Source organism: Labrus bergylta, chromosome 23, assembly GCF_963930695.1.
Source record: "Labrus bergylta chromosome 23, fLabBer1.1, whole genome shotgun sequence".
Classification (NCBI taxonomy): Eukaryota; Metazoa; Chordata; class Actinopteri; order Labriformes; family Labridae; genus Labrus; species Labrus bergylta.
The window spans coordinates 10616013-10639521 of NC_089217.1; the positions used below are offsets into that span (position 1 = coordinate 10616013).

Consider the following 23509-nt stretch of genomic DNA (forward strand, 5'->3'; position numbering starts at 1 on the left):
AGCTGAAGAACCGCTCGCTGCAGGTCTGGATGTTGGACGTTCAGATTCGCTGCATGTGGTCGTCGAGACATGTGATGAGGTGATGACTGAAACGTGCATGGTCACATAAACAGGACATGTGCATACATGAGCAGGGTGTAAGGAAGAGCACACGCACACGCACACGCGCACTAACAGACGGTGATAGCCTCGGAGCACACTTCACAGGAAGTGGCAGCATGGAGCACCTCAAAAACACACACTCGCACACACATAGCTGCCCCACTCAAGGACACACAGATGGCAGGTGCTACGCAAACACAAGCTACTGGAGCATGTCTTATAGTCAGTCATCCAGCTAGAGAGTCACTGCTTGACTGCTTTGAATAAAATCCTTTAACATGGGGAAAAAAAGCAGCTAAGCTAACAAGTTAGAGGGGAAACCTGTGATGCTACACGAGCGCACGATAAGGAAATGCATTCAGACATGAGACGTTTAGAGGATAGATTTGTGGGCAATGTGTGAACATCTTGCAATTGATTTATTCCCCATATATAAAGCTTTTAAAATGACAATATATCTCAATGGAAATGATCTGTAAAAGCAAAGAAAAATGAATCCCCTGTTTTTAGCATGAAGAAACATTACAAAAGATGAAAATGAAGGACAAAGAACCGCAAGAGAAACCTTGAAAATGAGTTGCTCTAACGAAGTAAAGTTGAGAGAGTAAAAAGAAAGATGAACATCTGAGGATGATCTCATTAGGGTCTAAGGCGCACACTACGTTAGGTTCCATGGCTCATGCCAGGCTTAATACAGCACAACTTGTGTGCAATACAGCAAAGACAGATGCCTTCAACTCTGGATATATGTGCAATATACTATTTAGATGTTGTAATGCAGTTTGGCATTTCTGGATAGGATCAAAGACACTAACCTGCCTTGAATCAACTAAAAAACTTTTTGAGATAAACTCATTTTTGATCCGTTTGCACAACGTAGTTGACTTGAAAGCTAAAATGCATCATCACATAAATTGCAGGGATTTTTTTCACCAATTAGAAAAGCTGTTAGTAGTACTTGCATATTACAAACTATCTCACATGATTAATACAAAGGTGACTATAAGGGGTTGCAGGAAAGTCAACTATATTTGAAGCAATGTCCTTACAATCATAAGTCAAAAAAAACCTTTTTGTTATTTGTGATGGCCACTGAATCAAACAATATATTGATTTGCTCTGTAAACACTTGTTTAGCTTGATATACAATATAACCGGCATGTCAAGGGCTTCTCACCTTATAGTTCCATGATCACCACTAAATATGATCTAATGGCACAGGAACATTTTGCAGTTTTTCCAATGTACAGGTGAAACAAGTTGATTGGCAGAGGAAAAAAAGTCAGGTCTTTAACAAATAATTGAACCACCTTGGTGCCAAAATTGTAAAAACCTTCTCCACTTCCAGCTTCCCAATTATGAACATTCAATTTTTTCAGTTTACGTTCTGATATCTTAATGCAAATCTGTTACCCAAACTGTTCAGGGCCTCTAAACAAAGAGCTATTCAACAGTGGCATTTCCTAGCACAGGGTGTACCTCTGGGTATTTGGCAATTCCTGAGAAACAGCTAACGCTGGTAAGCTCTGCCACAAGTCCTTCTGAGCCCAGTGAGGCACAAAGAGCAGAGAAAGCCATTAAACATTGGAGACCACAATAGAAGTGTGCGAACAATGACAAGACAGTGACAGCGGTGAGGGCTGACCGAACCGAGAAATATGACAAGGGAGGAATCTGTCCGCTAGCCTCGGAATAAAAATAAAATGTTTGCATGTGATGTTGCATTCCGCTTTCCATGAGCCACAAGATATGGAGAATGTGTGTCTGAGTGTGTGGGTCAGTGTCTATATTGGCACCGATCCTCATTCTTTCCTATGAAGAGAGCTTAACATGCTGAAAACTGAAAAATGAGGGTTGGATTCCACAGCTTGTTCGCATGCCAGTCCTTCAGGCATCTGCTATAACTTAGACAAATCAATACACCATCATTTTGGAAATTAATGGTTCAGATCAGAAATGTTAATTTCTGTTTCTCCCTCTGTCCCAGTTAAGTTTATTCAGTGTCAGTAGATGGCTGTACACCAGAGAGTCTGGTCCTGCTCAGGTTTTCTGCCTATTACAATAACATTTCTCCTTAACATTACTGCCAAGTGTTAACTAATGGTGGATTTATGTTGGGTCTCTCTATAGACCAGCTCTTTATTTACAGTAGGTGTCATAAACCAGGACTTATTGGAAAGTGACAAACACCTGTCATACATCCAAATCTTTTTTTTGTCGCACTCAAAGTAGGTGTACAAAAAACATCAGGGAAATAGTTAAGGTTTCACCGTCTAATGGCTTTCTGTGGGAAATGGGTTTCCTTCCTTCTACGTGCTTTAGACATCACGCATGCAGCTTGCTGTCAGGAAATGTAGGCCTCAAGAAAAAATAATCTAAAAGGCGCCTCGTTCCCCAGATTTTCTTTCATGTTCATCCGGAGTCGACATGAGCGAGAGCAAAATTTCTAATGTAAACAAGGGCGGCTGGCTGGTTGCAACTGATTCCAAAAACAAGCATCTTTAAAATGAAGCGCTCTGTTCTGCTCTGCACTGTACTGCACTGTACTGCACTGCACTGCACTGCACTGTACTGTACTGTACTGCACTGAATGTATGGCCTGGTTGTAAATGTGTGTGTGAGTGTGTTTGTACATGGTCAGACATTCCTGCCCGATTGAAGGGTTCAGCTGTTGTTGGGGGCTATTTTTCCTGTGCACTGCATGCCATAGGTGGATCAAGGAGGATTATTTCTGAGGTTGTAGAGAACCTTGGACCTGGAGAATCGAGAAAAAGAGGGAGAACCACTCGGGTTTGGAACACTTTCTCCCAGGAGTCAAACTCCAGAGCTGCGTTTGTCAAAGCTAACCACGTAGGAAATGACAGAGCCAAGAGCTACACAGAGGGGAGAGAGAGAGAGAGAGAGAGAGAGAGAGGCCACTCAAGACATCTCGCAGCATAGAAATAATTAACAGATACTCAACTGTCACATAAGAAAGCCCCAAAGTGACTGCTTTGAATTTTGCTTTTGCTCGAGGAGCTGCTTTACACGACGCCTTAATCTTGTCCATTACTGCGAGGACATCAGTGTGCACAAAGTGGCTGCTCTCAAGTTTGTTTTATAACGCCTCTCGTCCAGCCAGGGACCCTAAATAGATGAGATTCCCAATTCCCCTGCACATCCTCTAGATTAAATTGGGAGGAGAGGGAGCTGTGGCTAGGCTAATTCAGACACAGCAGCAGACACACAGAGTGTGAAACTTATGGCCGCACTAGGCTCATTTGCTCGTCCACACAGACAAAATCTATAGAGTGGAGTAAGAAGTTGGAGGGGTGGAAGAAAAAAAAAAAAAAAAAAAACGCCCCAGTTTCCTGATTTAGGTCAACAGCAGTTGTGTGCACCATCATGCTGTCTGTAATTAAATAAAACTAGTTAAAAGTCTGCAGGAGCTCAGAACTCTAAGGGGGAAGAGGGATGATGGGAGGGGGGAGGGACGAGGCTGGAGTGATTAATTTCATCTTTGTTTTTCTCCTCCCACAGTTGCGAGGGAACACCATCATACAAAGTAGAAAGGTAGCCTCATTTGTGTGCCCGTTCAACGCCTGGCGCTCCCTCGGGGGAAGAATATAAAGATTCTAATGAGCTACAGAGAGAGAGCTCCTGAAACACAAACGGGCAGATAGAGACACACTGGGACGGTGCTCTGCCAGCCTTGGCAGCTCGACTCGAAGAAGGAACTCCATGTGGAGCATCAATTGACAGCCCATCAACCATCACGCTCCGTGTCTATCTGATTCTCTCCGCCTCGCTGTATCTCCTCCTCCATCTCACCCATTTACGTCTCTCTTTGCCTTTTTCATTCCTCTCTCCCTTCATGTTCTCTTTCCCTTTTACGCCATATGTGGTAGAGAATTGCAGATCATGCTTGGGACATATACAGTAGAAGGAATACACCGGTGTATCAGCAAACCATTGGTTTGTGTGTCCATTCTAACAGCTCCATGCCAAAGAGGCTCAGTCACAGCAGCCACTGCCTTCCCCCCCCCCCCCCCCCATTTGTTTTTCTTATAGGTGGTGACGCTAAGGTTACTGGTGCATTAGCACAGCGGCTGCAAAGAGGATTATGGCCGTGGTCCAGATAAGGGTCCAGGGGGGAGCTTATGGGTGACGCGTCACCACTGATGATGGCTGGAAACGTTCCACTACAAATCAATGGCCTGCTTCCCAGCGCCCATTCAATCACTACCATTATCACACTAACCTTTGAACTACCACAAGCATGTCCAAATATCAAAGCAGGTGCATCCCTGTGCTTGTAGTACTGTATAAACTGTGATCTGAAAATACAGACCAGGACTACAGTTTCAAAAGCATCACATATAAATATGGGTCTATTGTCCATGTTCTGTTCCTGAGAAAAGTGATTCTTCATTTTCTGCACCAGGAGACAACAGCAGCATCAGCAGCTACGTTGAAAAAAAAAAAAAAAAACATATGTCATGACAGTGGATGTGCGGCATGCTTCATTTGTGCATTAGTATTTTTAGCATCCCCATACTCATTACGTCCACACGGCACAGCAGCAGAAGGCCTCGCCCGAGTGAACCAAGAGAGAGCGAGAGAGCAAGAGGAAGGAAGGAAGGAAGACAATGCACAGTTCTGCTTCCACTCTAGCATCTGTTCCATCTGACACGTGAGCCACTTACATGAATTCTGGGCTCCTGGCTGAGAGCAATGTGTTTTTCTACAGCTCCAACTAAGTCTGTTTTTTGAGGGAGATGAGAAACAAATCGGCAAAATCTCTGTGCTCTTAAGGTCTGTGTGAAAAAACGGCCAAAGTGAGGAAGATGGGATTCAAGACGAGAGACATAAATCATGTCGGATGTTACGCTCTCCGCTATAAGCTACTCTTTCAAGTTAAACCATTCAGTAAACATGAAAGCATCCATCTTCAAAAAGCCTATAGTGTTCAAAGACTGAAAGATGATACCTGACTTTGTGATGGCCATCAAGGTCAAAATGAAACCCAATGACAGGTCATTAGGCTGTAGATAAATAGGTAGGGTGGGGAATACATGATCCCAAAAAAGATTTCCGTTATTGATTCATTAACAGCAGAGATTACGCTACAGGGAAAATACTTCTTGTTGGGCTGTGATGCTATTTTTAAATTCAAATGCCCTTGGGAATGAACCCAATCGCAGTGTATTGCTTCGCTTCATCAGCAAAACCATCTGCTGTCCAAAGGATTTATATTTGAAATAAACTCAAGCAAATATGGACATTTTCTCACTGCCGTCCAAACTTTTGAACTATCTCCTTGCAAGTGTAAGTATATTTGATCTGGGTTCAGCTCTCAACACCAATTGCTTGTTAGTAAGAATAGCCAGAGGCCCTCCACAAGGTATGAGAACCATCCACAGGGAGGGAAGTGGCTATAGGATCAGGCTTTGTGTACATAGCCAGCATACATGCAAACAATATCTGTACTCTCCAGTCTTTTCCTCTGCTGGGCTCTACCAACTGCCCGAGGTGCTCATCCGCCATCATCACCCAGACCAAGTGCTTTTTCTCCCCCCCCCCGCACAAAGGCTCCAACAGTGGGGGTTTTCCTTCACGTTTCCCCTCTCACCCCCCGCACAAAGGGGATCCATTTCAACCACTTTTAGCAGCGCCACTTTCCGCTTTTAGTTCTTCAGACTCCCTTCCCCTGAGGGGACAGCGACTGATGGAAAAAGCAAAATAAAGACACCAGGTGGATGCTTGGTGAGAGGTTAGGCCTTGTGGCAAACAGAGGCCACTTCAAGCCACTGTGGTCTTTTTTTGGTAACGCCTGGCAGGAGGAAAAGAAACTAATACCAGCGCCTAGAGTGACCCTGATGTCTGGTTTAGTGCTTTGCGGCCTTATGATATCTGAGTGTTGTTGCAACATCAGTAGATACCTTTGAAATTCAATCCTGACTGAGACTTGCCCTTATGCCTAGGGATTTTTTATTTTTTTTTTTTACCATGTATTGAGACTCCTTATGATCTGAGTCTTTTTCAATACCACTATCGATATTTTCTATTATTCGATGGAAGACAATACAACAATATGTCATCAAAAGAACTGGAATATCTATTTTACACTGTTTACTTTGAATAATAGTAATTGACTGACCTGACCTAGAACACACCAGTATTTAATCTTATGAAAGCAGAAATTGTATCAATGTGTCAGAGAACAGCAAGGAGACTGAATTTTTATTTCAGCACGGTATAACATTGTTTCTCCCCGCGTCGGTTCTTGGAAGCATACGAGACATCTAGCGTCTTCAGACTGACTCAATTAACCTTGCTCGTCAGCTGTCGTAGTAAATATGCATGAAACAGGTGCTTTATTCATTCAGCTCAGTGCAGCTCTAGTATGTGTCTGATTATAATGAAGCTATGCTATCAGCTGGTTAGCTTTGACTGGAAACAACTAGCCTTTACTTTGACTTAAACCTGTTCTTCAGATTCAACAAATGACATGCGACATGTTATTTCTTCAGCTTTACAGGTGCTGGAAAGATCCTGTCTTTATGCCAGGCTAGGCTACCCATCTGCTGGCTTAGTGAAGAGACATGAAACCGGTTTGAAACCTCACAGGTAACCCCAAGCACATGGGCAATAAACGCTTCCTTTAATATCTTCAAAGCACAATTCAACATCGACTCCATCTCTTTGCAGATCTCTTTATCAACCCAGTCTATTGATTGAATCGATAGAACGAATCCTGTGTGCGACTTCCAGAAAAAGGAGCGGGAACAAAGCAAACCTTACAATGCACTGCGATGCCAGCCTTCGGGTTGCGAAGATGGATGAAAAGGCCCCATTCAATCAACAATGATAGGCAGGAAGAGTGTAGACACTCAATTTTCCTCCTTCAGACAAATAAATCTTCAATTGCTGTTACAGGCTCTGATGTTTGGGGGGGGGGGGGGGTGGGAGTTATAAATTCCAAACCAGCGTTTAACTTAGAAATGTGTTTCTCTCTCAGAGTGGTTTGAAGGCTTTCCACTTAGCTGGATAAACACTCCCAAATAGGAACAGTCCCTGCTGAGGAGCCGGGTTGAAAAGATGAGACGAAAGAAGTGAAGTGGGTCGCAGTTGGAGGTTTAGTCAACCTGATGAATTAAACAAGACTCTCCCAGGCAATAACATTCTACAACGTACACAAAATTAATTTAGGCACTCATAAGAATCCTTCAGCTGTGGAGAACCTGTTTTGAAGTAATCAAATAATGGAGCTCTGTCACCAAGATTGGAGCTACTCATTTCAAACTCAAAGCCTGTTCTTTTGCCCATAAATCTAAATGAAGAAATTCCCACATGCAGAATGCATCTATATACCTTCTCCTGTTATAGAATAAAGCTTTTCAATCAGCTGAGCAGCCTTGCGTGACAAAAAAAAATCAATTGCAATCGGGCTCGACACTTCAGTCTTAAATTGACTGCAAAAAAAAAAAAAAAAGGAGCTGTGACGAAAGAGAGTGAGAGGCAATGAAAAGCCCTTTTTGAAAGTCAGCCTGACACTAAACTGGCTTTTCTGTGTGCAGGAAGGAAGAAGAGGAAGTGAAGGGGAGCTGACAGAGGAGAGGTGAGGTGAGGCAGACAGGCAGAGAGCCAGCACCTCGCATGCAACAGGTTGACATGCAGAGGAGAGAGCTGGGTCTTAATCTCAAACGCACAGTGAGAGCACAAAACCGATCACTCTCACACACATGCACAAAAAAACCTCACAGGGGACAAAGATCAGATGTAGAGGCAGTATACACACAGATTCAACCGCAGCAGTCAGAGGTGTACACACAAAGACACACACATCGGAGCGGGTAATGAGACAGCTAACAGCAGCCAAGGTCGGAGAGGCCGCAGCCCAGAAAATCAGCCAGGCAGCAGCTGATGCTCCTGTTGTGATCGTTAAGAGGCTGAGAGAGTGGTGGAGACATAACAACAGTTCAATCTGAGAGAAGACAGAGCCAAAGCGATCAATGTCAATGGCACAACTCCTGAGCCTGCAGTCAATAAACACCACCATTATGACATACCTGTGGTGTGTGTGCGCAAGCATCTCTACTTGCAAAAGAGATTTTCATGACCAATTCAGAAATCCAAAGCATGTCACAGAGGCAGAAGTAATTAACAGCAGAGCAAATGTAGCAACGATGCAGTCATGTACTGTATATGATGAACTGCACTGGAACCAGCAAGAAAACTGCTGCATGCTCCATTCAACATAAAAACTGGTAAAATAGGGCGTCAAGAAAACAGACACAATGAGCCAGAATCCAAACCTACTCAAGTAAGAGAGTTATTAAAGGAAGATGCGTAAAAAAAATGTAACATTTCCCCTAAGCTTCACTGACTTTACCCCACCTTATTACTACCGCTAGGCCTGTGAAGCTATGCGCACCGCATTATGCATTTAAACCACTCCACATTTAAAAATCAACACATTTGGTCTATAATTTCACATCGAGGAAAACAAAGGCCAGTCTTCCCAATTCTAACCAGCAAGCATTGGTTTGAAATGACTGGAATGACAGATTGTTTAAAAAAGGCTCATGAATCTGATTCTTCTGATATTAGTTCACATCGTGTTAAAAACTACATATCCCATGTTCAAGTTTCATGATTCACATGTAAGATTTTGAAAATAAATAAGCTGCTTTATCTATGGCTCAACTTGTTTTTGGGGGTTTTTGTCAGCTACCTGAATGGATGCTAAGCTTAGCATGCTAACGAAAAGCTTCATTTTGTCATTTTAAAGTTTTGCTTTATTTGCAACAGACATGGCTCTCAGGAGGACACTCTTATGTCATCACCAAACATTCACCTATTTTTCTAAACAGGTTAAGGTTTGTCTTTTGAATATCCTCTACCACGTTGAGAATTGAAAGTGTTGAATTATTGTGTATGTTGCCCACAGTAACCTCTCCTTAACCACATCATTTTACATTTTGCCATGGCAACCACTCCAAAACAATAGTTTTTTCAAAACTCATTTAAGGACAAAATGCCTTTTTAATAAGATAAACCTCTACGATAGGATGTGTGAAGGATGTAGAACAACAAAGAGATCTAGAACATCTGCTGTAGCTACGGCTCCACTCCGAAGCCTGTGGGGCATCTGTAGTGCTTTATCATCTTCGGACTTCAAGTCCACAGAGGCTGCTGCAGACACACACCCAGAAATACAACCTACAAACATGCACACACAGACATACAAACCTATATTTGCAGGATTGGACACACACACACACACACACACACACACACACACAGGAAAGCAATGACACAAATAAGCATGACATTTTGAATACACAGTGGGCACACAACACATCTGGGGATAGCTAGGACAGGTGAGTATGGATCGAGAAGAGAGAAAGACACATGTGGAAGAGAGATAAAGATAGGACAGACTGCAGCGCAGATCGAGGAGAATGGACTGCTAAAAGAAAGATAAGGGGAAAATGCCAGACAGAGATGGGATGAGTGAGCGATAGATAATCAGAAGGAGGCAGAAAATGAGATAAGGGTTGTCACAGTGCGACCTTCCGTCTCTGGAAAACATTTCACTCTGCAGGGGTGGGACAAGAGTGGCAAAAAGAAAAAAAGGATACAAAAAGAAGAAATGGGAAGCAAGAGGAAGCAGCTCAATAAAAAACAGAAATACAAAAAAGCATTTTCAAAAGTAGAGAAGGAGAGAGGGAAAAGGTGAGGTCAGAAAGGAGTGGACAGCACAGCAGTGAACGCCCAGCTTACAGTATGAAGACCTTTCACCCTCTTCCTCTGCTCGGTCTCTTTCGCTGACATTAATCCTCACCATCGCCTAGATGGAAAACTCCCGACAGTGTCCTCCCTGACCTGGAGAGGACTCGGCTGCTTTCAGAGGAGCAGAGCTGGAGTGTTAAAGGCACACTTTTATTTAAGGTATCTTGGAACTTAGAAGGATTAAGACCAATGCATCTTTAGTCCTCCTTAATAACAACTGAAATCAGATCTTTTAAAATCATGACATGTTCACAACTATTGCATGTACTGCCATGAAACACTATGTTGACATTTAGGGTCTCCCCAAAATGAAAAGTAGATAAGGGGGGTTCCCTTTTTGCCTCTAGTGCCACTATGCGGCATCACAACACCCACTTCATTCAATGCTTTGATCCCCTGACCTTTATCAGTAGGTCAGACTGCACAGTACTTTGGCCTATGGTCAAATACAAAACTATGATATTCCCACACATTCCCATCAGCTTCAACTGAACTGCTGTCTTTTTTGCAAATTCGATAATGTTAGCATTCAAGCTATTCCAACCAAAAACTGCCCAAAACCTTCTTTTTTTTCATTAATGCATCATCACTGTGCAAGTACAGCCTCATAGCTTGTGTTCTCCTGATGTTGTTTTCGGAAAACAAGACAACCCTCTCAAACATGGCGGTGGTCAATAATTTGAGTAACGTGGAATGGTTTCATTTGGAAATGGTTTAGATTACACTTTGCTGCGTAAATATCTTTATTTGTACAGTAGAGCCTGATTCATAAATCTGCCCAGCTAGAATCCATACACACATCAATATTAGCTATAAGTGCAGACTTTCTGTATCAGAACTTTTTTCCCACTTAATACAGGATGGTTACAGTTATTTAGAAAACAAAATACCACATTGAACGATGTTTGTTCATTTTATGTTTGTTCAAATAATCATATCAGAGTACAACCTCAGTATTTGATGTTTAACTGTCAAACTGTCAAATACTGACACCAATATCCACCTGTACAAGACTAGCTTTGCTCAAACACTTATTTCTATTCAGATGCATGATCGAATACTACATACATTCATGACAGAACCTATGTACTCAGGTGCTCTATGCTGATTCACTAAATTATTATACTAGAAGACTGGATTAGTGACAAAGGTATGTCCCTTGCCAACAGTGCACAACTATGAACTATTAGATGTCAGTGATAATGAGCCATCTTAAAGGTCGAATATCTGACGTCTCTCAAACCAAAACAGAGCTTAGTGTTCTGACCGAGTGCGGACGTTTCTATGACTGATCTCATAGAAATGTTCATATCATAGTTGTTTTGTCATTTTATATGCAAACGAAGCTTCCTAATACACCTGCATCAGCATCGATACACGTCCTTCACGGAATCATGAAAGTGCAACGAGTAAGACGCAAAGGAAGAGAACGCTCTCGATACAGATTTGCCTTGATGAGAGGGTCAATCATCCCACAGAGAAATACAGTACACTGCAGACACAAACAAAGGACTGGAACTAAGCCATCTGTAAGACTCCTCTGGTTACACGTCCCCCGCTGTGACTCTGTGAACGAGAGGCCATTTGTATATATGAAGGAATTAAGAGAATAATTGAAGACACAGACAACCACTATGATAGGCTCTTCCCATTCTTAAATTATGCATATGTCCTCAAAGCAAGACATGACACTTTAATCAGCCATCAATAATAAATTAATGATATAAGAGTTACACAGAACAGATCATAATTTAACCTTTTTATTAGCACATTAATTATTAAATGAAGATGGGGGTGAGGTAGCTATCACTAATGTGAGGTTTATGTGAAAATGGAAGCTTTGAGGTCATTATGATGCACTGGGTCACCCACACAAATCAATTTACACTTCCTTTAGGGTCAATACACGCAGGGCCGATTCTGGACCAATGCAGGCAATCGTTTCTTTCAGCCGCAAACGATGCCTCTCTCTGTGAACAAACAGCTCTTCTCAGCCGCCAATCACTGTGATTGTCACAGGCAGACGCCCTTCGTTTATGAAAATGGCATGTCAGTCATTTTTCCCCCCCGGCCCACACAGATGCCAAAAAAAAAAAAAAATACCATACACAAGCACACTAACACACACTCTCTCACACTCTCACACTCTAGCTTTCGCGACAGGAGAATCACTGATCAGTTAAGCAGCTGAATTTCTAATAGGACGTATCCCATTAACCTCTCTCACGCAGGGATCAAGGATTGATATCAGAGTGTGGAACCTCAACCACTCGACACCACAACAGGCCTGCTGCAAAAGCAAAGAGGGTCTTTTGATAACAGTCAAGAAGGGTTTGATCGGAGAACACATTTTCATCCTGTAATACCAAACAAAGATTGTTTGAGCTCACATATCCTCCTGTGATTTGGACATTATTTTTGATCAAGTGCAGCATGCCTCTCTCATGAAAAAAAAGTATTTTCCTGTTGTTCCTACAGTGAGTTAATTCTGATGATTAAAGCTTCAAATCTTCACATCCGAAAAGCTGGAAACATTTTTTTTTTTTTTTGTTGTTGCCACTTTGAAATTGAAGAATTATGGAAAACATGAATTATCAAAGTGGTCGTCGACTCCTTTCAATTGGCTCATCCATCTCCAGTATCGGCTAATTGTTTCAGCTCTAAAACTGCACAAACTACCCTCTGGAAGAAAGACGCCAGCAACTAGCAGACAGACCAGCATTATGAAAGCAACAACTCTTATCAATCCAGTGTGAAATCATAGCCATTATTATTTTTATTTTTTTTTGCGCATTACTGGAAAATGAGTCAGCCAGCTCCGAGAAGCAGCTTCTTCTCCCTACAGCGAGCCCACAAGACTGCCACTGGGGTGGAAACACAAGGAAAGCTCCCCCCTGCTGCTCGTCTTTACACCATACATGGATGTTGACAGAAAATTACAGAATATTGCTCGCAAACTCCACTTTGTCACAAGGGGCATCCCCAGTGTGTGCTCACTGAGCTGGAAAATGTGAAAAAAATGTATTCTCTCTTCTTTTTTCTTTTTTTTTTACACTGAAATGACATAATCTTGTGTTACTGTTACTGTGCATGTGTTGCCGCATCTGAACAAGCAGACAATGTTTGTGCTGTTTGAGTGTTTTGTTTCATAATTGCATAATAAATAGAGCATGATTTAATTGTATAAAACAAACAAACCAGCGATGGCTTTCCTCCAACTCTGTCCTCATGCTGTATATTCCACAATGGTTATAATTGTAGGGCTGAATCAGCAATGAATGAGCCCCGTCATATGTCACATGTCCATGTCGATTTATTCAACCCTTCCATGATGCACTCACCAGGGAGCAGCTTGTGTATTGCAGTGGGCAGGGTTGTTAACTATCGTGCACTCTATTTTTTTTTCTTATTTTCTGCATCTGTTCAATTCCCAAAGGGGCCTCCTACAGCCTCCTTCCATGCTGAGCGGCTGCACTGGACGAGTGTATGTGTGCATGCAGAGGAGAAGGGGCGCTATCTCTGCAGATGGAGAAGAGGAAGCAATTACAAGCTGGTAGGCTTCACCTCACCACCACGCCCCTCCCCCCCACCTTCCTCACATACATCACCCTGGGGCTTGCTGCATTAGGGAATCATGGATATATAATGGTGGAATGGGCCTAAGGGTCCCCCTCAAAAACAACCTGCTAATCCCCCGCGGAGTGGTGGGGGGGGGGAGTTACATAGAGGGAAGGGAGGTTTGAATTTGGGGGTAACAGGGCAAGGCGAACGCCCTGACAATGAGTCCACCCCTGACACGCGTCGGCACCCATCAACCGCAGCGACATTCCCCCAGGGAGAAGCGAGTGATGTCAGCCATAGGAGACCCCCCCCCGCCCCCCCCCCCCCCCCAAGGCCCGACATTGGCTCTGCCATCGCAGCCAGGCCTCCAGCGTGAGCGTTCAATCAGGCCACGGTTACTGTCTGTCTGCATTTGATTGTCATTTTTAACCCACAGCATCATAGAAGGGAAAGAGGGTTGCAGTCAAGCTTCTCCGGTCATTGGAGGGGAATTCAACATGCAGACACACGCATGCAAACAGGCTCGTTAAAATGGTTTAATTATGTCTCGAAATTATGATGAGCAATGACATGCTTGATCGGTTGTATCAAAGGGTTTTAATGAGGATAAAGGCCTCACTCTCTGTCTGCAGCATTAACTCGACGTCTGCTCTAAACATGACACGATGCAGCCTCCAGTATGTTCTACGGTTAGAGATGTTCTGATACCATTTATTATCATGATACCCTTACCAGGAGGATTGGCCGATTCTGAAACTAGCGTGAAAAACAAACAAACATATTATTGATGGAAAAAACACACAGTGCTATCATTCAGCTAGCTAAATATTACATAACACGCTCTGCTAGTACCATGCTGCGGTTGTTTGTTACTTTCACACAATAATTGTTTAACACCTGAAACCATTGAGGTTTTTTTTTTTTGGCTGATTTGCAAATGGAACCAGCCAATGACTGGCATACTGGCTGATACATGATTCCACTTCTTAGGCAGTATATGGAGGCAGAACTGGTATCGGTACTGAAACAACACTAATACCAATTTTGATACCTAGACAGATGTTTTGTCTGATACCAAGTACATGTCTGGAACTATTGGTGGAAAAGGACGTAGTGCTTAGACTTTGCTATTTTAACTTGAATTACATTCTGCTAGTTTTTTTAAGGTCACACAAAATTCAGCTTATAGTTGATTTTCTTGGGAGGCAAACTGTTTTTTTTTTTCTATATTAGGATCCCCATTAGCACCAGCACAAGCATCAGCTATATTCTTCCTAGCGTCCAGGAAGTTATGGTACTGTATTGGTGCATTGACATGCCTTCAGTGTTTTAGTAGGTATTGGGTGAAGATACAGACGCTGGTATCGGTATGGCCTGCTGTCTACATCTGTATAGTAACAATTCTATTTGTAGACAGTGAATAGTGTGTTTGGGACTCATTATAAATCATACACTTATTGAGAATTCAAGAACCAACTCAACTATGTATGTACCTTCATGTCTCCTCTTGTGCTCAGTTATGAGATCTCATCATTTTTACTGGCTTTGAAATTCTCCCTTTGGTTCAATCTAATGTCTCCATATCCCAGGTCCATTTAGGAGTCAGATATTAACATCATCTCATCAATCTTCCAACCTTTCCCGCTTCGGGTTAAAAACCAGTAATCACCCCACCGGTGGGCTAATGGGTGCCTTAGCATCAACTCACTGAGAGTCCATTCATATTTCATCACTGGCAGTGGCCCCCTCCCTCCTCCGAGTGCCCCGCTTCGCTAGTAAGGCGAATAGACATCAAACGCCTCAACCTTCCAATTAACCAGCAAGACGCTCTGATCTGGTCTCGATTTGGCCCGAGATCAAATGTTCCTGTAAGGATCCAAGGATTTCCAAGGCCTTTTAGTAAGCCAGCCTCCCTGTCAAAAGGGGATAAAATGCTCTGCTGAAAGCACCTGGAGGAGATCACATTTAAAATGGCTGAGGCAGGGACTTCCTTGTATCAATATTTTGATATCGCAGCGAATCTACCGCATGGATATTCATGAAATACCCGACAGGGGTGAACAGGAAAGTTTAAACAGATGTGCATCGATGATTTTGACTCTGCTCAGGTGTAATTTAGCTCAGCACCATTGCAGGTGAAGCTTTGCTTTAAGGTGTGGAGGAGACCTGCAGAAAGGCAACAGCTGTTCCTGCTGCCATTAATTATTCACGAGGAGTTTCCAACTGGGGATAAATGGTCATTACTGGTCTATGGTTATTTGGAAACAAGTATAAATATTTGGGTATCGTTTTCTCCAGCAATTTAAGCGAGCAATTTTGGTATAGAGCCTGACTGATTTATCCATCATCAAGCGTTGCAGACATTGACACTTTCAACATAACTAATGATACAGACGACATCTTTTTGAGGCGATGGAGAAATGGGGTCATCAAGGAGCTTGCTCAGAAGAGCAATAACGGACTCCAAGATTTAAAATACTCTGAACTCTGTCTGCAGTTCATGTGGCATCTGAGCAGGCGACGGTCTGTGAAAGAATCTGTTGACAATGTAACGTCAGTATGTCTCAAAGAATCTGATGTAAGTCATCTCTAGTCTCTAATGTGGAGAGCGGACTGCAAAGTAGTCTTGACTTTTTTCACAGACTATTTTTCAGTGTTTACAAGCGAGGAAGCAGACTTGTCTGAAAATATACTCCATGTTCCCTACATTTAAACAGATTTTATATTTATTTATTTTTCAGTCTGGAGGTTAAGAACAGCGTCAAACACTTGACTGTAAAATTAGGTCAAAAAAAGAGCCATGCAAACGCATATACACAATCTCTTTCAAAGTCTTTGAGTGCTCAATATTCTCTCTTAAGTCTCTATTAATCCACTGAAGCTGAAAGAATGAAATTCTCAGGCACTGATAATAGAATTTACAGAACAATCATAACCAAAGACAAAAACGCAAATCAACCTCGTTGAGCATCAGACTGACAAAACAAGACACGTAATCTCCAGGAAATGACAAATTAAAGTTTCTGTTATCATGACTAAAAAAAAAATGAACCAGTGCAGCCAGACATCTTCTCACCATATCTTTGCTTGCATGTGTGCGCTCCTTGTGTGTGTCATGCAGCCTCAATTTCAAAACAGGAAAACATCCAAGTTCCTTCCTCAAAAAGGAGCAAGCCACAATGAAGTGCACAGCTGCCGAGACATGTGTTGAAACACAAATCACGGTCAATTAAAGGAGCCTTATTGCTGTTATTGAGAGGGGGAAAAAAATGGGATAAAGAGTGTTAATCCCATTAACAGGGCCCCCTTTAGCAGTCTGGGGACAATGGTAAGAGTTGAGCCTTTAAAATAAATGTCTCCCTTTGATCCAGACTTGTGAACTCTGAGGGAGCGGGTTTAAGAGGGTAAATGGAATAAATCTATTCAGCCCTGTCAAAATACTGGCTCTGGATGACTCTGCCCTCCACAGGATTAAGTTATAATAGAATATATCCTCACAGTGACCAATGTCGGGCCCTTACATGGACAAAGAAGGGAAACAAGTGTGCACCAGGGGAAAACTTAGCAAAGCAGTCAAGTGACCGGACTGCAGAGTGTGACAGAGAGAGGCCAAAGGCTACTTTCTGGTTCACTGTGCGTCACTGATTTCAGGTCATGGTTGCAAGGTGGCACATAGTGCTTTTTTGGCAGTAAGCAACATTTACAAGAGCCCGGAGGCGGAATTATTATGCAACCAAGGCTGCATGCTAAAAGTTAAGCATAGGAGAAATAATAATGTAATATTTAATTGTATCAGAGTTGTTGTAGTTTTTTAAAAAAGGGGGGGTTTTCTGTCCACATTTTCATGGCATTTTTTCAAAGATTGCAAAAATGATTATTGGCTCATTTTCACCGAGGCTCACAGGGACCAGAGCATCACACACAGAGCAGAGCAGTATCTCAAGGGAATACAATTATGAGACATTTAAGCCGCCTCTCAGCAGCCGCATCTCAATGAGATCCTTTTTTTTTTTTTTTTTTTTTTGTGGGTTAAGACAAGCAATGAAGAAATTCCAACAACACCAACAGGACCAAGTCTGTGTGGGATTTTTTTCCCTCCCCTCCACATTTGGCATTGGTTGCGTTGTTGTCGTTTGTTTGTCTCACTTCAGGGTTTGATCCAGAGCCCCGCGGCAGCCTGGAACAATGCAGTGAAGGATACACACATTTCCAGGACCTCTCAAGATCCACAGCAATCTTAATCCCAGATAAATTGGGGGAAAGAAAAAAAAAAAAAGAGCTCCCCTTCTTTGTGTCTCCTCAGATTTGTGTTTCTCTCGAAGAATTGGCAAAGGGCTGAGCGAAATAAACAGACATACAGCGACTGTCTGAGCCAAGCAGCTGATTTTTTTTTTCTCCCCCTCATTCATTCAAATAGACACAAGAAAACAAGAGGGAAAACAACAAATCAGGAGTTTAACAACATACGGTGCAAGGAAAAATGCTGTAAAGCCGGAGTAGGATGAAAATAAAATAAATTGTGGCTTTTCATTTCGCAAACCATGGGGGGTCAGAGAGACAACCCTATGCTTTGCAATGTGGCAGTCAGATGAAAAGCAACCTCTCATCCTGGGCTGTTTGAAACAGAACAGAGGCTGCGTAACATCAGTGAAGAAAAACATTAGTAAAGCAGTTTGCAGTGTTGGAAATCAGCGTTACCAGAGACAGTTCACCTCTACATGCCTATCTACCCATTCACACATGCCCTACAACTGATTGCAGTGAACGTAGAGGACAGCAGTTTCAAAACCATAAAGGCAATAAACTTACCGACGCCGTATTTTTCATGTTCAGTAGGTATCCACATTTTTACGGTCGGCACATTTAAGTGAGTGGTCGGAAAAGCAGCGAAATGCAGGGTTTCGGTCCCGTGTAACGCATTCTATTGGTGTGCTTTCCTCCGGTCTGTAGTAGGAGTCATTGTTTAGGTTACAGGGAGTGAAAGCGCCGCCGCTGCTGCTGCTGCTGCTGCCGCTGCTGCTCGTAGTGGTACAGGAGACGTGTTGCCTTCAAGTGCTGTCGGGAAATGTGGCGGTTCCATCCTAGTGTCAGCGCAATTGGAGGGCACAGCCAAAATAGGTGATCAAAAAGACTACAATAAAACAGGGGGAGGAGGGCATGAAGGATTCACCACTAGGCTAGCTTACATTTATATAGGCTAGATGCATTTAATTTGTTACTTGCTGTTCATTCAACTACTTTCGCTAAGTAATACGTTCAATAGGCTACCCCTTTTTTCTTTTTTAAATCATAAGCTGTTTTTTTTTTTACACCTGATAGGCCTTATCAGTCTTTGGCGTCAGTAGTCTACTTCACCATTCCTAAATAAAATACGTTTTTTTTTTTAACCTTGCACAATCTTGTAAGCTGGAAGTGGCAACTGTTGAAAACACCAAGCAAAAAATGTATTTCGTAAATTGATTTAGAAAACTTAGCCTGCATGTCATCCAATGCACTGCAAAGTAACGGCCTGATGTGTTACTCCACATATAAAGAATCCATCCAGATGTCCACTGAGCTTTGTTTGATACCACACTCATTTGAAATTGCAAGTGGTAGAATAATAAATAAATCAAAATCCAATGTAAGAATTGCCGAGGGGTACTTGAATGCAGCGGCATCGCCAGCGAAGCGAGAATCGAGAGCAGTGCATTCTGGGACTTGTAGTAACATCTCGTGACATCAAATTTGGATTTTGAAGTTCCCATTATCTTTAATGGATTTACAAGCATACGAGTTTTTTATGGACTTTCTTTGAGCAATCAGCTTCAGAGAGGGATAAAGACATGACGAGAAGATAGAAAGACAGCAAGAAATCCCACACAACATTAAAATCACTCATTGAATTTGATTAATGTAGAACATGGCCTTGTGGCTTTATTTCTTGGTCATACAGCACTACCACTGGATCAACTGGGGCATAAAAAATACACAAGAGAACATGAAGAACCCCAAAACTGGAGGGAGTTCTACAGCCAAAATGAAGGAGTTCAACACACAGCTCTCAGTGTGTGTATATGTGCTTGCAAAAAAAAAAAAAGCCATCCTGTGGATGAGCACATACAGACCCAATGTCACACATTTTTTATGAACCTGCTGTCCTACACCATCAAACAGGGTACATCCATAGCATCCATACATCATTCCCTTTTCATTCTTTCATTATTAATCTCCATCTTGATGTAGCTGGTGTTGTGTTCGAGTACAAAGAATTTTTGTGAAAACCCCTTCTAATGCATGTTCATTTCCAATGCTTCAAATGGTGCATTAAAATGCTTTGAAGTGTCAATTGTGCCACTCTTTTCTCTCATCACTTGTTCACATGTCCGCTTACCCATCCACCTTTGTAGTTTACATGGTGAATTATGAATGGATATGCCATTAAAAAGCAAGCAACTCGAGGCTTGATGCAGGCTTTGTAGGTTAAAATTGTTACAGTGGGCTTAGGGCATCATGGGTCGTGTGTCATCCCCTTTTCTTCTCCTCCCTGTTTCTCTCACTGTACTACAACAATACAGTATGTAGATTAAATGCAAAGGGAAAAACTGCATTTAATTAAAATGGGGACTGGCAGATATAGCTGTATTAATTTTACACTGCTTTCATGTTGCTCTGCTTCAGACCCATACAGCCCCCTTCGATATTTCTGATTGGAGAGGTGGGGGATTTGTGGGTGCAGGGTGGGGGTGTAGGGGTTTGTCGGAATGTTCTACTCCACATATGAATAAATCATAAGCCAGGGAGTAAAGTAAGACAGAAACCCTACGGATTCATCCCTGCGAGGACAGGAGATTGGAGCCAGTGCGCACATTTAGAAAGTGGAAACTAGACTATGTTCTACATCAGTGGATCACTGCGCAGACTTCAGCTGCCACCACATTGCAGGTTTGAGGATGATAGGAACCAAAAAACATGGCAATGTAAACAAGAAAACTGGAATGGAACCGATAAGAGAGACAGAGCAGCTGACTGTCAGTGTGACCTGACTAAAATGAAGTAGTTTCATTGTCAGACGTCTGGGCTAACAAGTTTCACACAAAATGGGAAATATGCATGTTCCTGCTGTATTTTTTTATCAGATTTAAATGACATATTGAGATTCATATTGTAAATATTGCTGAATGAACAGTTCCTCGAAAAGAAGAGCTTACGTGCCCTTTTCAGTGAAACAATAATACACTGAAGCTTTTCCTATATTGTCAACATAGCAAAACAACTCCAGTATGACCAATGTGTCCTTGGGCAAGACCCCCAGTTGCTCCTGCTGCTTCATCAGCGGAGTGTGAATGTGTTTGAATGGGATCAGTTATTTCTGATAGTAACTTTAAATAGCAACCTCTGCCATCAGTGTGTGAATGGGTAGGTGTGACATGCGGTGTCAAAGCGTTTTGAGTAGTCAGAAGACTAGAGAAGTGCTATACAAGCTCAAGTCCATTTACCATTTATTTCCTGTCTATCTTGAAAAATCGCCCACCAAAAGATCATTTTTGTTTGTGCAAAATGAAAAGTCAGGGCGGGTCATCCTATAAGTAACATGAATGTTTGTATAGAATTCGATAACAAATCTATTTAATAGCTGTTGAGATGTCTTTTACGAGCCGAACAAACAACAGATGGAGCTTTTTGCCATCTACAACTAAACTGTTGGAGTAGATAAATCTAGGAATCATCAGCATATATAGTGACACATTTACAGTGACTGTCATGTGAACCTGTTGTATGCTTTTTTGCTTTAAACTAACACGGAATGATGAAGTGGTAGCTGAGAGGCTGAAGATGGGAAAATAGGTAGAAATTGGATCAGAGGTGTCATATCTTTCCACTGACCAAATGGTGAAAGGATTATCTTGATGGACCAAGGACAGGTCGAGTCACCCAGCAGTCTGTTTAGCTGCTCATATTTTATTCTCTCCCTCCTTTCATCTTTCCGGCAGCTCTCCCCTTTCCACTTCTATCATCCCTACATTTCTTCATGTTTACTCCAAGTTTCATCAGTGAGTCCCATATGTTACCTGGAGGGTGTCATAGTTGAGAGTACGACTGAAGGTGATGGAGGGAAGATGGAGCCACAGACAGTTTTCACCAGCCCAGATGGGCTCTGAAGATTGCTCAGCATTTCCATCGCTCCACCATCAGTCTCTTTTCATCTCTGGCCATGGTTACAAATAAAGACAACATCTGTGAAACATAAATCAAAACTGAAGAGAAAAAAAGAGGGCTGTACTTAGTTTGAGCTGAAGCAAGGACTCCATTGCTTTTGGAATATAGAAAAGTATATCCAAAAATAAAGGAATTATTTGCAGGCATTAAATAATATGACTAAAATCACTTTATTGTGAGAAACACAAGACTGATTTACTTTGTCAGCTGGGGCAGAAATGACCCCGGCTTATCTCACGACACCGCCGCCTATCTTCTCCTCTCTGCACATCTCAGCTTTGATTTAATTCACACCAGGAAGTGTGGGTTAGATGGGGGAAAAAAAACATATGCCTTCCTCTCCGCTCACACGCAGCAGGCAATATCCTCACCTTCTGTATAACAGGCCTCCAAATATAGCCGGGCTGTTTCTTGCAAGAAACACATACCCCCTTTCTGTGTATTGTACCATATGAAGACTGAATCTCACAACTCAATTTCTCCTAGGAAGGTTTTCATTCAGCGTGGCCTTAATTACTTTGCTTTTCCTAGACAGCACATTTACAGTATCGGCAGGTTTACTGTAGCTTCCAAAGGGATTAGTCATTTACTTTTTTTATATTATATGTAATACCTTCCTAGGATATAATCCACCCATAAATAAGCCATTCATATTCTCACAAACTGAAATGTGAATCCACACCCACGTGCGTGTTTATACTCTCATAGACACATATTGTGAGAAAGACATAGATCGCACATATTCATGAAAAGCCTGTTACTTGCCATAAGTGGGAATTAGAAGTCAGTACAGTCGAATTAACAAGCAAAACACGCTTTGTAAAAGAGTGGCAAAGTGAGATAAATGTGGAAAAAATAGTCAAGGAAATGAAAAACAACTTGCAACTGCCAAGCAGGATACAGGAATAAACCTCTTGCTAGCTACTTTGAGCTGAATGCTCACATCAATATGCTTACATGCTTTCAAAAACAATGCTGACTTGGTGATATTTGGCAGGTATAATTCACCAATAATTAAAGGCCAAGAAGATAAAAAGATACAAAATGAAAACAATTGATTAAAAAGTTGTCTTGAAATGTTGCCAAACACCACAAAAGTTAACATCATGACAATTCTAGATGAAACATCTGGGAATCCCCAAAGTCAATAGGCTTCTTAGTGTGGGGATCATGAATCACAGGTCAAATTTCAGGGTCATTTTATCCAATATGAGATTTTGTAAGTCAGAATCAGCCAACCTACATCTTTACCTTTTAAACCACATTGTTAAAAATCTTTAAAAACCAATAAAAACCATGTAATGCCAGACTTTTTAACATTATTTATAACAGTTTCCATTTGATTACAATGACTTGTCGAGCAGCCTCCTCAGATCCTACAGTTGGTGGACGTGATGGGCATATCAGTTTAACACCCCCCCCCCCTCTGTTGGGCCTTCCCTTCAAACCTTGTTTTGGCTGGATGTAAAAATAGAACTCTTCTGTCTACCTCCTTTGCATCAACAGGGAATGCACCAAAGATGATTTTGTGTTGGTTTGATATGCAAAACTGCACTCAGAAGCGATGACATCTGATTTGCAGTACAGGAATGGATCCTGTCACCTGCTAGTGTTCCCTGGGAGAATCAAACAACTGAACCATACGGTGTTTTCCTTGTATGTTCTGTCTTATCTTGTTCAACAGTTTCTTTGATACACATTTTTACTATCAACTACTACACGCTAGTAATATACCTTTCTGTTCACAGGTGCTTTTTATATTCGAATGGAAGTGTCTCCTTCATCCATCTTGTTTCAAGTTTTTGCAAATCCCCAAAGATCTTTGATACCCATTGGATCAGAAACGTGATCATGTTGCAAGATATCAACA

General features: G+C 42.0%; 1 protein-coding gene across 9 annotated transcripts in view; it reads right to left on the reverse strand.

Annotated features, from left to right (window-relative positions):
• Positions 1-18474, reverse strand: part of dock4b (dedicator of cytokinesis 4b) — a 112268-nt gene extending 93794 nt beyond the window's left edge. For 7 of the 9 annotated variants that reach the window (XM_020639547.3, XM_020639550.3, XM_020639548.3 and 4 more), the window contains exon 1: positions 18250-18474. In XM_020639547.3, the coding sequence (XP_020495203.1) occupies positions 18250-18286 (37 nt within the window). In that variant the 5' untranslated portion in view covers positions 18287-18474. The remainder of the gene's footprint in view (positions 1-18249) is intronic. The other 2 variants (XM_020639554.3, XM_020639549.3) reach the window with 1 other exon arrangement.
• Between the last annotated feature and the right edge of the window lie 5035 nt (positions 18475-23509).